The sequence below is a fragment of the Dasypus novemcinctus genome, chromosome 11 (genome assembly GCF_030445035.2).
Source record: "Dasypus novemcinctus isolate mDasNov1 chromosome 11, mDasNov1.1.hap2, whole genome shotgun sequence".
Lineage (NCBI taxonomy): Eukaryota > Metazoa > Chordata > Mammalia > Cingulata > Dasypodidae > Dasypus > Dasypus novemcinctus.
This window is the reverse complement of record NC_080683.1, coordinates 74,247,337-74,262,884: the sequence shown is the minus strand read 5'-3', so window position 1 is coordinate 74,262,884 and position 15,548 is coordinate 74,247,337. Positions and strand designations below refer to the sequence as shown.

General features: G+C 37.0%; 1 protein-coding gene across 3 annotated transcripts in view; it reads left to right on the top strand.

Annotated features, from left to right (window-relative positions):
- Positions 1-15,548, top strand: part of USP45 (ubiquitin specific peptidase 45) — a 131,549-nt gene that overhangs the window by 76,058 nt on the left and 39,943 nt on the right. For 2 of the 3 annotated variants that reach the window (XM_071218607.1, XM_058307185.2), the window contains exons 11-15: positions 54-145; positions 2,247-2,303; positions 2,645-2,788; positions 9,858-10,524; positions 11,646-11,743. In XM_071218607.1, the coding sequence (XP_071074708.1) occupies positions 54-145; positions 2,247-2,303; positions 2,645-2,788; positions 9,858-10,524; positions 11,646-11,743 (1,058 nt within the window). The remainder of the gene's footprint in view (positions 1-53; positions 146-2,246; positions 2,304-2,644; positions 2,789-9,857; positions 10,525-11,645; positions 11,744-15,548) is intronic. The other variant, XM_058307186.2, reaches the window with a different exon arrangement.

Genomic DNA, 15,548 nt, shown 5'->3' with positions numbered 1-15,548 from the left:
CATTGTTTGGTTGATTTCTGACTTGTGTTTTTCATTAAAAAATGTGTTTACAGCTTATGGAAAAGAAGGTGTGAAAATGAACTTCATAGATCGCATCTTTATTGGTGAATTAACTAGCACAGTCATGTGTGAAGAATGTGCACATGTAGGTATTTTGAAATCCATTTCAATGTGGACTAGATTACAATCATATCAGTTTTATGTTTCCTTTTATATATAATTAGCAGCAGTAATTTGGAACAGTTGACTACAATATAGTTCTTTTTTTAAAAAAAGATTTATATTTTTTATTTATTTCTCCCCACCCCCCCCCCCTTTGTCTGCTCTCTGTGTCCATTTGCTGTGTATTCTTCTGTGTCTGCTTGCATTCTTGTCAGCTGCACGGGGAATCTGTGTCTCTTTTTGTTGCATCGTCTCGCTGCGTCAGCTCTCCGTGTGTGCAGTGCCACTCCTGGGCAGGCTGCGCTTTTTTTCACGCAGGGCAGCTCTCCTTGTAGGGCTCACTCTGTGCACATGGGGCTACCCTACATGGGATACACCCCTGCATGGCATGGCACTCGTTGCGTGCAGCAGCACTGCACATGGGCCAGCTCACCACACGGGTCAGGAGGCCCTGGGTTTGAACCCTGGACCTCCTATATGGTAGGCAGATGCTCTATCAGTTGAGCCAAATCTGCTTCCCTATAGTATAGTTCTTGAAGGTCTTTATAAAGTATCATACCCTGGAAGCGGACTTGGCCCAGTGGTTAGGGCATCCGTCTACCACATGGGAGGTACGCGGTTCAAACCCCAGGCCTCCTTGACCCGTGTGGAGCTGGCCCATGCGCAGTGCTGATGTGCGCAAGGAGTGCCGTGCCACCCAGGGGTGTCCCCCATGTAGGGGAGCCCCACGCGCAAGGAGTGCGCCCCATAAGGAGAGCCACCCAGTGCCAAAGAAAGTGCAGCCTGCCTAAGAATGGCACCATCCACACAGAGAAATGATACAACAAGATGACGCAGCAAAAAGAAACACAGATTCCCGTGCCGCTGACAACAGAAGCGGACAAAGAAGTTGCAGCAAATAAATAGACACAGAACAGACAACCAGGGTGAGGGGGAAGGGGAGAGAAATAAATAAATAAATCTTTAAAAATAAATAAAGTATCATACCCTTCACTTCTAAAAGTAAGCATGATTTTTAGTTATTTTTAGATAAATGTGTTTATATGTGTTATTTTTTTCCGGTCCACAAACCTCTAAGGTGCTTTTAGTTTCTTTAAATTTTTTTTTATTGATACAAATATACAAGTATAAAATTTCCCATTTTAACCATTTTTAAGTGTGTGATTCAGTGGCATTAATTATATTTACAATGTTGTGCTACTGTCACCACTATCCATTGTTAAAATGTTACTTTTCCCCAAAAAGAAACTCTATACCTATTAAGCAACAACTTTCCATTCCTCCTGCTCCTAGCCCTTCATATCCTCTAATCTACTTTCTGTCTTGGTGAATTTTATTTGCCCTTTTGTGTCTGGTCTGTTTCATTTCACATGTCTTCAAGGTTCATCTGTGTTGTAGCATGTGTCAGAACCGTATTCTTTTTTTACAGCTGAATAATATTGCATTGTATGTATAATTCCATATTTTGTTATCTGTTCCTCTGTTGAGGGGTCACTGGGTTCTTTCCTTCTTTTGACTATTGTGAATAATGCCACTATGAGCATCAATGCACAAATATCTGTTTGAGACAAGTTTTCAGTTATTTTGGTGGGTATATGTTCCTAAGTTGCTGGGTACTATGTAAATCTGTTTAACTTTCTAAGGCACTGCCAAATCATTTTCCACACATCCTTGCTAACACTTCTTATTTTCCATTTTTTCTAAACAATAACCCGTCATCCTAGTGGGTATGGAATGGTATCTCCTTGGGGTTTTGATTTGCATTTCCCTAATGGCTAATGATATTGAGCACCTTTTTGTGTGCTTATTTGCCATTTGAATATCTACTTCAAATATTACAGTTTAATTATATTGACAGTATTATAAACTTCAGCTGCTTTGCATTCCTTGAAGTTTTGGAATATCTTGTTTTGTTTAACTGTATGTGCTGCTATGCTCAATTAAATTGCTGTTTGTTCCAGGAATTTTTTTTTTTAACTTCAAAGTTCTACTTGCTTGGGAAATTTACTTTCTTTAAGAATTTTCAAAACTTCATAGTCTATACTGACATTCTAACTGTAGTTCTCAATCTGTTTCCTTTTAAGATCTCCATGGTGAAGGATCCTTTCATTGATATTTCACTTCCGATAATAGAGGAAAGGGTGAGGAGGAAAAAAACTAATAATGAGATGTTTTTGTGAAAAACTTTATTTGTTCATTTTTTAAAATATTCGTCAATTTATTTTATATCTTATTTATATATATAATCACTAAGTTTTTGTAAATGGTGTGTTTAATTGATATTGGGGTTTGTGTATGCATGAAGTAAGATATAGTTCTTCTCAAGGAACTTATACCCTTATGTTTTATATTTTGAGAATTATTGCTAAGGAAATTAATTACTTTTTTATATTTTAAGTTAGCCTAGAAATTTTTAAAAAGTAAGTGGTAACCAGAATTTATATGCTAAAGCAGTTTTATATCGTGTGTGGCATCTACCTAGGTTTCAAAACCTGTACCCTTGGGAAGAATGAGTAAATGTAGAGGTTTACAGGAGACAAGTCATGGTCAATACAGTGGCACTAGTACTATAGAAAATACTTATCAACCTAAAGTCACCAAGAAACATTCTTCATCTAAAGATAAGGTAAGATTATATGCATTTGTTAGATGTCTGGTTTTTAAAAACTTTATTAAGGAAAATTTCAGATATATACAGAAGCATAGAAAATAGAATAATAAACTCCCATGTACCCATTACTCAACTTAATAATTATCAACTCATAACTAATCTTGTTTTATTTATATCTGTCCCACATTCTCCCTCTCCCCCATTTCATATTTGAAATAAATTCCAAATGTATCATATACTTCAGTGTGTATCTCTAAAAGGTAAATACTCTTTAAAAACATAACCATAGTACTGTTTTCACACCTAAAATAAAACATGTATTAATATTAATGAAATAGGGAAGCGGACTTGGCCCAATGGATAGGGTGTACGCCTACCACATGGGAGGTCCACAGTTCAAACCCTGGGTCTCCTTGACCTGTGTGGAGCTGGCCCATGCGCAGTGCTGATGTGCGCAAGGAGTGCCGCCGTGCCACGCAGGGGTGTCCCCCCGTGTAGGGGAGCCTCACGCGCAAGGAATGTGCCCCATAAGGAGAACTGCTCAGCGCGAAAGAAAGTGCAACCTGCCCGAGAATGGCGCTGCACAGACGGAGAGCTGACACAAGAAGATGATGCAACAAAAAGAAATACAGATTCCTGGTGCTGCTGATAAGGATAGGAGCTGTCACAGAAGAAAACACACCGAATGGACACAGCAGACAACTCGGGGGAGGAAGAGGAGAGAAATAAATAAATCTTTTAAAAAATATATTAGTGAAATAAAATTAGCATCAACTTCCAATCATTATTTAATTTTCTGCAACCATCTCATAATCACTTGTCTTTTGTTTTTGCTGTTTAAAATTTGTTTGAATTTGGATCTAAAAAAGATCTATAGATTTGCAATTGGTTGCTGTATCTTTTATTTTTATTTTTTTAATATATATATTTTATATATATATTGCCCCTCCCCCCCGTGCCAAGATGTCTCCCTCATCTGTGCATTGTTTTTGCTCGTTGTCTGTTTTGTTTTGTTCTTTAGGAGGCACTGGTAACCGAATCTTTGACCTCTTATGTGGGATGTGGATGCTCAACTGCTTAAGCTACATTTGCTCCCTGCTTGTTTTGTTTTGTTTTTTGCTCATTGTTGGCTGCTGGATGTTGGCTGCTCATTTGTTTGCCTTCCTTAGGAGGCACCAGAAACTGAACCCAGGACCTCCCATGTGGGAGGCAGGTGCTCAACTGCTTGAGCCACATCTGCTCCCCAAAGGTTGCTATATCTCTCTTAATCTACAGATTCATGCACCCCTTTTTTTTAATTTGCAATTTATTTGTTGAAGAAATCACATTGCTTTTTCAGTAGCATTTCCCACATTTATTTTCATTTTGCTATTGCATCCCATGTTGTTAAGAGATTCTTGTCCCTTTTTTTCCTCTCCTAGGCAGTTAGAACTAGAGGCCTAATTAAGTTCAGGTTGATTATTTAACTTTTTTGCAAGAAACTTTTAACTAGTAGCGTATACTTCTACCAAGGAGGTGCATATAATATTTGCTGCCTTCTTCCTGTGATGTTCTCAGTCATTGATGATCATTGTCTAGTTCCATTATTTCACTGGGGACAAACCTGGTTGATGAACTATCCCATATAAGTATTCATTACAAAAAATTACTCTTTTACATGAAATAATTTGTACTCACTTGGCAAATTGACATATTATCAATTTGATTTACAGTTATAAGGCTTTTTTTAAGTGGTAAGACTATAGAAAGGACAGTATTTTCTTTAAATTAAAATGATCTTTGTTTCATTAGATATATAAGGCAATTAAATATGACTACAATATGTACTTTATTCTAATGATGTAAAACAAAACTAGTTTTTGTTGGAATTGCTTATGAAGTTTGAAAAGATTAAAGCATTTCAATATTGTTGATGTGCCCCCTGAAAAGCACTGGTTATTAAAATATGAATATGTAATGAATTTTTCTTTATTTATTTTTTTAGCTTTAAAGAATTAAAGCTGGTACTGGCCAAAATAGTTTTTTTTTTTTTAATTAATATTTTTTGTCTTTATTTTTTTAATATTACATTAAAAAAAATATGAGGTCCCCATATATCACCCCCCCAAATAGTTTTAATGGATAGGTTATCCACATGTATGAGACAATCACTACCCATGCATTGCTGGTCAGGAACTGAGTTTATGTTCTTACATTATCTGTGGCTCAAAGATCTGGAAGACACATGGTTTTGTGCTTATTCTGAATAAATTGGACCTATTCTTTTTTTTTTTTTTTAAGATTTATTTTTTGTTTCTTCCTCTTCCCAACCACCCCCCCCCGGTTGTGTGCTTTCTGTATCCATTCGCTCTGTGTTCTTCTGTGTCCACTTGTATTCTTGTCAGTGGCACGCAGAATCTGTGTCTCCTTTTGTTGCGTCATCTTGCTGCATAGCTCTCCATGTGTGCGGTGCCATTCCTGGACAGGCTGCACTTTTTTTCACACTGGGCAGCTCTCCTTTCTCTGCACTCCTTGCGCTTGGGGCTCCCCTATGTGGGGGACACCCCTGCATGGCACAGCACTCTTTGTGCACATCAGCACTGCGCATGGGCCAGCTCATCACGTGGGTCAAGGAGGCCCTGGATTTGAACCTTGAACCTCCCATGTGGTAGGCGGACGCTCTAACCATTGGGCCAAATCCGCTTCCCATGGACCTATTCTTTAATTCAAAGCTACCTTTTTTTGTAAGGTTGGCTTATTTCTAAAATAGAAAAGCACGGGGCTAATCACATCTTTAAGGTGCTGTATTAAAGAAGCAAAACTTAAATGCAATAATTGTATTTTAGTCATTAGGAATTTTATGTTTATAAGTTATTTTCTAGTAATTTAGCAATTACTAAATCATTTTGGTCATGGAAACAAAATGATTCAGTAGTTACCAGTTTTAGTACTAAGTTTCTATAAATCAGTGAAGTTTTGTTTAGCTTGATAATAAAATTAGTTAACAGGGTAAAAAGACGTTTAATTTTAACAAACTTTTCTTTATAGTATTCTTTAATCTGTTAGTGCTAGAGAACTATATACATACATATATATAGTGAAAATTAGCTGAGAAAATTTTGCCTTCAAGTTGGAAGATAGCCCTAATTACCTTGAAAAAGAGAATTTTCTTTCCCTTGTCCATGACAGAGGCAAATATAAAATCCAGTTAAATAAAGCACTATAGAACTAATATGTGAATTTCAAGCCTTAATAAAGTAAAATAACTAATAAAAAAACAAAATACAGATACATAAATAAAGTAAATATTCCTAGGTATACAAGGGTACTTCTTAGATCGTAAACTAGGTAAATTGAATTGTAGCAAACCTCTACCAAAAAGTAGACTCTGTGAAGGGTCTGTCCTGCAAGCTATTCTCCTTCCCTTCTTTCCCCTCCCACAATTTTTTAAAGTAACCGCTCTTACTGAATAACTGTAACTAGGAAGTCCAGAATTGGGATCCCTATTTAAAATCTTCCCTCAATTCAATAGATCAGAAAGAAATCCAAAGGTCTAATTAGCTGGGCACTTCAATATATAAGGGTGTTAGTTATGAGAGACATTGTAATTGTGAAAGTGCTAGGACCTTTGTGGTACCTTTCACCTTTGGGGTTATATTCAGAAGATCACCATCCTCTTAGCTGCACAGAAGAAGACAGGAGAGTTTTAATTTTCATATTCTTCTATCAGCCAGGCCAGTCACCAAAGAATACTGGTACAAATAGTTACAGTGTTTGTTGATACACTTAAAACTAGACTTGTGGGAAACCCTGTATTCTAAATACATGTTTCCTGGTTTTACCATTTTTCCTACGTTCTAAAATTGCTCAAGTATGATGTAAAAATACTTGAGAAAATAGCAACTTATCCTATGAAAATATGTTTTAAAGGATTAACTTGAAAAGATACTTAGACATTCTAGTTCTCAAGTCCAAGTAAACGGTTACAATGGTATTTTTTGTTTTTCATGTGTTGTAGGTCCGTAATTATTGGGAATTTTGAGAATGCCAAAGAAAGACATATTTCCTGTTTGATCATTTTCATGTTTCATACTTTTAAGGTTTAATAGAAGTAGACTCTTTATTTTTGCCTGTCAGAATTTATAACAAAAACAATCTCCTTGCATATTTTAAAATTAAATATAAAGGGGTAATTACTGATTTGATAGTAGATTGTTGAGTTTTTTACTTTGTTAAATCACACTGCAGTTATTAAAACCTTGCAAAGTTTAATGTGAAGAATGTTAAGGAAGCATCAGCTAAGGAAAAACCCAAAGAGAAATTAAAACCAAGATAGTAATGTAAATATATAGAGAGAATGTTAATAGCTGGTATAAGGCAGATGATCTGACCTTATTCAGAGTATTATAATACATAAAGAAATAGTGCAAGGAAACAGTGAATGGAAAATTTTTTATTGGAAAATGTCTTGAGGCAAAACATAAACCCACAGTTCCTCCAATAATAATTTAAAAAGGCAATACCAAAGTGGCCTAAGAGCAGATAGTGAGGGAAGTATAATGAAACCTCCTAGCTGGTCTCTTCCCTCGGGTCCACTCCCCTCCCCTATCCTCCACTGCCACTCCATGTTCTATTGCAATCAGAGCAATATTTATAAAACACAAAACTAGTTGTCTTGCTCCCCATTGTCCTCTGAATCAAGTCTGTGACTTTCATGCATCTCTTCTGTTTTTGTCTCCTCTCCTTTCCTCCCACCCTTGCACTCTACCTTCTAGCTAGACTTTAATAATGTTTTACCTATGGGCTTTTGAACTTGCTGTTTCCTCTTTCAGGAACAGTCCCATTCTCCTGTACCCTCCGTTTAATGTCTGCAGGTTTTCTGACTCACTCAGCCCTGGGTTAGTTGTTTTCCTATAGCACCTTTATTTCTCCTATCAAAACAATAATTGTACCCTGCCTTTGAGCTCTTAACTATGTGCTTGATCATTGTTTTCAGTTCTTTACATGAATTATAATGAGTCAAGAGATGGATTAAGAACATGCCTGAGATATATAGGTATCAGGTGGCAGAAACGGGGATTCAAAGGTGGTCTGTGTTTTTAACCACTGTGTACACTGTCTCCTGTTGTCACTTAGCTATTATCACACTTGCTTCTACTGTGATCCATTAAGCTCTGAGAACAGGAACCCAGTCTGTCTTCTTTGCTTCTATGTCTCAGTCCAGTGCTTGTATGCAGATGGTGCTTAGGAAAATGGGTGTGATCATTGCCATGACTGCTACCAGTAATAATTGCTAATGCTAATGCCATTTACCATGGGCCAGGTATTGTTCTGTGGTTGTATGTGTATATTATCTCATTTAATCCCCAGACATCCCAGTGTGGTTGGTGCTTGTTTTACAGGTGAAGATCCTGGGATGTGAAATAATTTCCTATATATCACCCAGAAACATCCTCTTAACCTCTACTCTGTATCACCTTTCTGGTTGTAAAGCTTTCTTCATACAGTTTTATTTGTTCTCTCATTTTTTTAATTAGAGAAGTTGTAGGTTTATAGACCAAATCATATATAAAATACAGGATTGATACAATTTTGATAAGCTTTCAGAATAAGCTTATTAATTCTTGGTCCAAGTTTATAATATCAGAAACTTTAAACATTTCAGTGAATTAAATTTATCATATATACACCAAGCACAAAACAAGGTGGAAATGGATATTTTTTTATTTCATTGAAAGGAGAGTAAATGGAATAAATAGAATAATCCAGTTCTAGTGTTCCTAAAACTGGCTGATCATCAGAATTCCTGGGAACTGTTTACTAAAACAGATTCTCAAGACCAACCCAGGCCATCTAAATAAGCATTTTTAAATGGTAATACCTTGACTCTGTATTTTGAAAAACAACAAACCCTGTCAGCTGGTTCTGATGACCATTGAATTAGAAGTTAAATGGGAGCTGGTGTAGTTCAGTGGTTGAGCACCTGCTTTGTATGTATGAGGTCACCTGTTCAATTCCTAGTACCTCCTAAACAAACAAACAAACAAAAAAAGTGGATGAACTAGATTCCAGGCACACCTATTTTTGTTAATTAGCTATGTGATCTTGGGCAAGTTATGTAAAAACTGTATGGGTCTGTTGATGATTAATATTGCATAGTAAGAGAGTTTGTAAGAAATAGGGCCTATATAAATTCGGAGTAGTGGAATTTGTTGGGCATTGCCATAAACTTATTTATTGTGTGCCCTTTAATAGACCAATAGTATATGGTGAAAATTTATGCCTTATTTTCTTTCAGGGAGTTCACAATACTTGTCAAATACCGGAGATAATGGTATTATCTTAATTTTGAAGATAAAAATGTGAATCACAGAAACTTTTTATAATTCATCTCTCCTCTCCTGCAGTAACTAAAAGTGAACGTCCAATCTATACAGAATTCAGAAGTCTTTCTTTTTCTTTCTTGACCCTTAAGTTAAACAATAGGAAAAGAAAAACAAACCAAACAAATAAATAAGACCAAAAAAAATTCAGCTTTGTGGAACTTTGAAATACTTCAAAGTGGTTCAAAGCCTTTGATTAGTCACTGATTGTCGCTAGATTGAGGGTTGCATTATCTTTGTAACCCGCCGTACACTACTAAGTCTAGTAAAAAAGTAGCAATTAAATAGATAAATATCAGTTACAAATAAAATACCTTCTTCCAGATTTATAGCAGCCATTCAACATTGTCATTAAAGAGTTTATAATATACTTTTGCTACTTTTTAATTTGTTTAAAAAAATTGGTACTACATTTCCAATCTTCAAAAATCCACACGTATGGAAAGATTTACGGTGGAAAAGCTCTTTCATAGCCTTTTTCCACAAAAGTCCTGTTCCATTCCCTGCAAATTGATAACTACTGTTGTTAGTTTCTTGTGTAATGGTTTACTCTTATGTAAGAACTATTTGTTAGTATATCTTTTATTGGTTGTAGTTTAGGTAAATTTAGTACTGGAAATAGGATTTATTTATAATTGTGGAAAGTTTAAATGAGACTTATTGGAATTTATTTTCAGTAAGGTCACAAGATTCTTTTCTCTGAAAACACTGTCAACTTACAGAATCAGCTAATTCATGACAGAAAACGTGTAAGAAAATTATCATCTGGAGAAGAGAAAACTGTTGTCATATACCAGAAAAATGAAAACCTTGAAATGAATGGAGATTCTTCAGTGTTGTTTCCAAATATCATGAAAACTGAATCGGCTCTGAATGATAGCCCAACGGATGGCAGTGAAAAAGAAGCCAGCCATTCTGAAAGTAGTGTTGATGCTGACAGTGAGGCTTCAGAATCTGAAAGTGCTTCAAAGAAGACTGTGTTGATCAGATACAGTAACACACCGGGTGTGCCCACAGACAGACCCATTCATCATCCAGCAACAAGTGAATTGCCACACACCAAGGAAACTGACAGTGGTGATGAGGGAATGGCTGGAGCTATTTCTGAACTTCATTTGAGCAGCACTGTCACTGGAGATAGAGAAAGGCAGCCACTAAACGTACCAAATAATTTATGTTTTTTAGAAGAGAAGCATATAATGTCTCACAGTCCCCAAAATGCTTTTCAGACCCTTTCTCAGAGCTATATAACTACTTCTAAAGAATGTTCAATTCAGTCCTGTCTCTACCAGTTTACATCTGTGGAATTACTAATGGGGAATAACAAGCTTCTATGTGAGAATTGTACTGAAAAGAAACAGAAGAACCAAAAGGAAACCAGTTCTGCAGGTAACTATGTAGCTTAATTTTGTTATTGTTGCTGTTTTGCTTGATGGATAGTCAGTGATTAGGAGTTACAGATCCCAAAATAGGGGATCCTCAGGAGCTTTATTTTGTTATTGTTGCTGTTTTGCATTGGTGGATAGTCAGTGATTAGGAGTTAACAGATCCCAAAATAGGGGATCCTCAGGACCGTGTCTCCAGACCATGCCTCTTGAGGGCGGGGATTGTCTTCATATTTTTGCCTCAGCATGTAAGACACTGACTAGACAGAGTAGATTTTCAGTAGATTTTTGTTGAAATTAATTGAAAAGCAGGAAATATCCTCCTGTGCCATGAAATTACAAATCACATCATCTTATTTTGGAGAACTAGCTCCCCAGAATCTTTCTAGAGATAATAACCTTGAGATTTTTAATGGTATCACTAGTGAAATTAGTGATGAGACTGATGGGCTTTACAAATGCCATCAATGCCTTGTACACTCAGAACATAAGGGATACATATGAGCAATTAAAATAATTGTATGTTATGAAGCCAGCAGTGCAGTAACTACATTTACTTGACCCATGAAAAATGCAAAAAGGAAAACTTCAATTTCTTAGCCTTGATTAAATGCAGAGGAATACTCTTGCTTCTTAGTGACTAGTAATTAAATGTCTAGATGGGAGAAGGAAGAAATACTGGCTTATATTAATCCAAGGTAAAAATGCAATTGGCCACATTCAAACCCTAAAAAAGGCCTTTCTCACCGTTGCTCGCTGAGATGCTCTACGATTCCTCATGGTGTGCTCTCTCCCTTCTTTGCAGTGGGTAATAAACTCTTTCATCGTCAGGCGGATTCTTGGTGGTATTTATTGGCTAGAGGGCTGTTTCCTAGCTTCGAAAATTTTGCTCCAGGTGCCGCCTCTCCTATTCTTTGTCCTTATAGGTGTGTGGCTTTTCAGAAATCCTCTTACTTTTCTTTTATTGGGATTTTGGAAAGAGGCACCCTGTAACCAGAAGTCTGATTGCTTTTTAAACATTTTCAGAAATGTGGTATGATACTTCTATATAAATATTTACTGTGTTATATGATAGATAATATATAAAAATGGAATTTTACAACAAATTTAATATATTTTATGCAGAAAAGAAAGCAGAAGGGGTTCATACTAATGCCAGGAAGCAGTTGTTAATTTCTGCTGTTCCAGTTGTCCTCATTCTCCATCTTAAAAGATTCCATCAGGTAAAAGTCCCTGTAGTAGCTCTGTAGTCATTTTCATCGTGTATTCTATAGAGAGCCCTAAATCCTGTAGAATACTGTCAGCTATTTAACAATTTATTGAATTTAAAATTTGGTCATATGGGGGTTAACTGCTTTTCCAGCCTTAATAGTTTTAGATTTGTCTAATTAAAATTGTTAATTCACATTATTTAAGGATTTGGAAGGTGGGACATGGGAGGTAGGAGGTGTATGTTTGTGTATGTGTGTATTAATGGAAAGTAAAATTTATTAAAAATACTTATAAGCAGGAGGTAGCAGAGTGCACACGGCTTTCTGAGCTCTCATGGTTCTCATGGAGGGGTGGGTGTGCTAAGCATGATTGAATAAAAGTAAATGCAAAACAGGTGCCAAGGCAGGGCTGTGTAGGATTCCACAATGGGAGAAGGCACCCAGATTTTAACATGTAAGGATTTTCTCCAATTATTTAGAGTTTTGATCCATCATCTTGTCTCCATGAGATTTTTATTTTTTAATTTGATAAAATGATTTTAAAGTTCTATTGGAAGGATGAGTAAGTGAAAATAAAACCTTTTTGAAAAAGTTAGGGGGTGATTTTTTAATACCAGTTTTAAAATAAAACTACAGAAATTAAAACAGTAAGGCTGGAATGTCAATAAAACGTGAGAATAATTTAAAGCTATTTTTTTTTTTTAAAGATTTATTTATTTTATTTAATTTCCCCCCCTCCCCTGGTTGTCTGTTCTTGGTGTCTGTTTGCTGCATCTTGTTTCTTTGTCTGCTTCTGTTGTCGTCAGCGGCACGGGAAGTGTGGGCGGCGCCTTTCCTGGGCAGGCTGCACTTTCTTTTCACGCTGGGCGGCTCCTCACGGGCGCACTCCTTGCGCGTGGGGCTCCCCTACGCGGGGGACACCCTTGCGTGGCATGGCACTCCTTGCGCGCATCAGCACTGCGCATGGCCAGCTCCACACGGGTCAAGGAGGCCCGGGGTTTGAACCACGGACCTCCCATATGGTAGATGGACACCCTAACCACTGGGCCAAAGTCCGTTTCCCTTTAAAGCTATTATGTCATGATAAAGGAAGCATCTTAGTTTGCCATTCTGCAGTGACAAATACCATACACTGGTTGGCTCAACAACAGGAATTTTTTGTCTTATGGATTCAAATGCCGTAAGTTGAAAATCAAGCCATCAGCAACACCATGCTTTCTCCCCAGAGTTTGTAGTGTTCTGGTACTGGCTTGTTGCAACCTTGGCATTCCTTGGCTTGCATCTCTGTTTCCTATTACTTGGTGATGCCCTTGATCTCGTCCTCTGCCTTTCTCTGATTTCTCTTTTTAAAGCCTCTATTAATAAGTAATAAGGCCCATCCTGATTCATTTGAGTCTCATCTAAATAGGATCTTAAAAGGTCCTGTGCACAAGTAAGTTCACATCAGGGGTGATAATACATCTTCAAAAGGTTCTATTTACAAATGAGTTTCATACTGACAGGAATGCAGATTAAAATTAAGAACATGTCTTTGTTGGGGTACAATATTCAGTCTTCCACAGGAAGGATCTCAGATCAGTTGAGAAGGGGGATGGATTGATTATTCAGTAAAGAACTTGGGAAAAATAACTGGGGAAATAAATATTTAAAACTTTATTTTATACCAAATATCACTACTATTTTCAGTTAAAATTTTTTAATTGTGTAAAACAAATCATCAAGAAGACTGGAAGGAAACTTAAAGGAATATTAGCCTGACCTCAGTGTCTAAGCCTTTCTAAGTATAAAACCAACAAAAGAAATCAGCAGGAAAAGATCGGGAACTTTGATTATATATCTGCAAGACTTCAGGTGGACTACTGATTGGCAGGAAGAGCTTTTCTTTACATCTCTACCTCCACAAAAAGATTAGATTAAGGTTTTGATTTTCTATAGCTAAGGTAATAGAAACTAATTGGAAGCGAAATGGCAATGGAGAGCAGGAGGAGGCGTATTGTGTCACATCACACCTTCCCTTGATCTCAGAAAGCCTAGTAGAAAGTGTATATCTGCCAGTGACTGAACAAGATACGGTCTTGCCAGATTTGAGAAGCTAATTTTTGGATGTGCTACAGTTCTATTATATATGGTACCTGCAGGCCTATTTAGAAGAATTCAGAGAAATAATTCATGACCTTAAAGGGAAATATTTACAGACCTCTCTGTCCCTCTTATTCTTAAGCTAAATGTACTATCAACAAAGCCACAGTTTCATTCTCAGGAGTTGGAAATTATAGGAAACAGTACCTATGCAATGTCTCTGCTTCCTATTTTTTTTTTTTAATTTTTTTTAGGAACCAGGGATTGAACCTGGGACCTCATACATAGGAAGCTGGGACTCAACCACAGAGCCACATGAGCTCCCCTGAGTTGGTTTTTTTGTTCATTTGCTTGTCATCGTTTTCGTTTTGTTTTCAGGATGCACCAGGAACCTCCCATGTGGGAAGCAGGCACTCAACAGCTTGAACCACATCTGTTCCTTGGGACTTGCTGTTTTCCAGTATCCCAGAAGGCCTTTTTCTCTTGTTACTTTTTTTTTTTAAGATTTGTTTTTTATTTACTTCGCTTCCGCCACCCCCCCAGTTGTCTGCTCTCTGTGTCCATTCACTGTGTGTTCTTCTGTGTCTGCTTATATTCTTGTCTGTGGCACCGGGAATCTGTGTCTCTTTTTGTTGCGTCATCTTACTGCGTCAGCTCTCCGTGTGTGCAGTGCCACTCCTGGGCAGGCTGCGCTTTTTTTGTGCTGGGCAGCTCTCCTTATGGGGCGCACTCCTTGTGCATGGGGCTCCCCTACACGGAGGACACCCCTGCGTGGCACAGCTCTCCTTGTGCACCTCAGCACTGCGCGTGGGCCAGCTCATCACACGGGTCAGGAGGCCCTGGGTTTGAACCCTGAACCTCCTATGTGGTAGGCAGACGCTCTATCAGTTGAGCCAAATCCGTTTCCCTTTAGTTACTTTAGAATTAAATATCAGGAACATGCATGACACTTAAAGGCAAGTCTCACACTGGAAAGAGATATCTTCCATAATTATGACAAATGATTAATATCCTGAATATGTGAAGAACTCTTAAAAAATAAAAACAGCAAGATCCTAATAGTAAAATGAGTAAAGAACATCAATTGACAGTGCATAGAAAAGGAAGTACAATTCCAAGAAAGTATGAAAAAAAAGGACTATCCTTTTCAGCAAAAAAAATGCAAAATAAAATGACAGTAAGATGCTGATTTTAACCTGTCAGATTAGCAAAGATACAGAAGTGTTGATGAAGACAGAATGGGAAATAGGCACTCTCATATACCAGTGGAGGAGTATGTCAGTAATACCTTCTAGAAAGTATTTTAGTAATGTATATCAAGAACATTGAATAATTTTTTAATATAACAGTTTTTGAACAGAAATAATCACTTGTGACTAAGTAATTCTACTTCTAAGAACCTACAGCAAGGAAATAAAAAGATATATACAAAAATGTCTATCTCACTCGTAGGTCATGCCAGATATTAGGCCTGACTTAAAAGGTCCCGTGTGCAGAGAGAGCATCAGATTTATATTTTAATGATATTGGAAAAATACTAATAATATTCAGTTAAAATGTAGGAGATTATATATGCCCAAATATAAGGCTAAGTATTTGACCAAAAATTATCCTAGAAGAGAGATTCATTGTATAGTAAAGTCTGTTAGGAACTCTCCTGTTATGGGGTAATTTCTCAATAGGGAAGTACTGATTGGGGAGAACACATTAGGCTAAAATGATCTGAACAGTGCTGGTA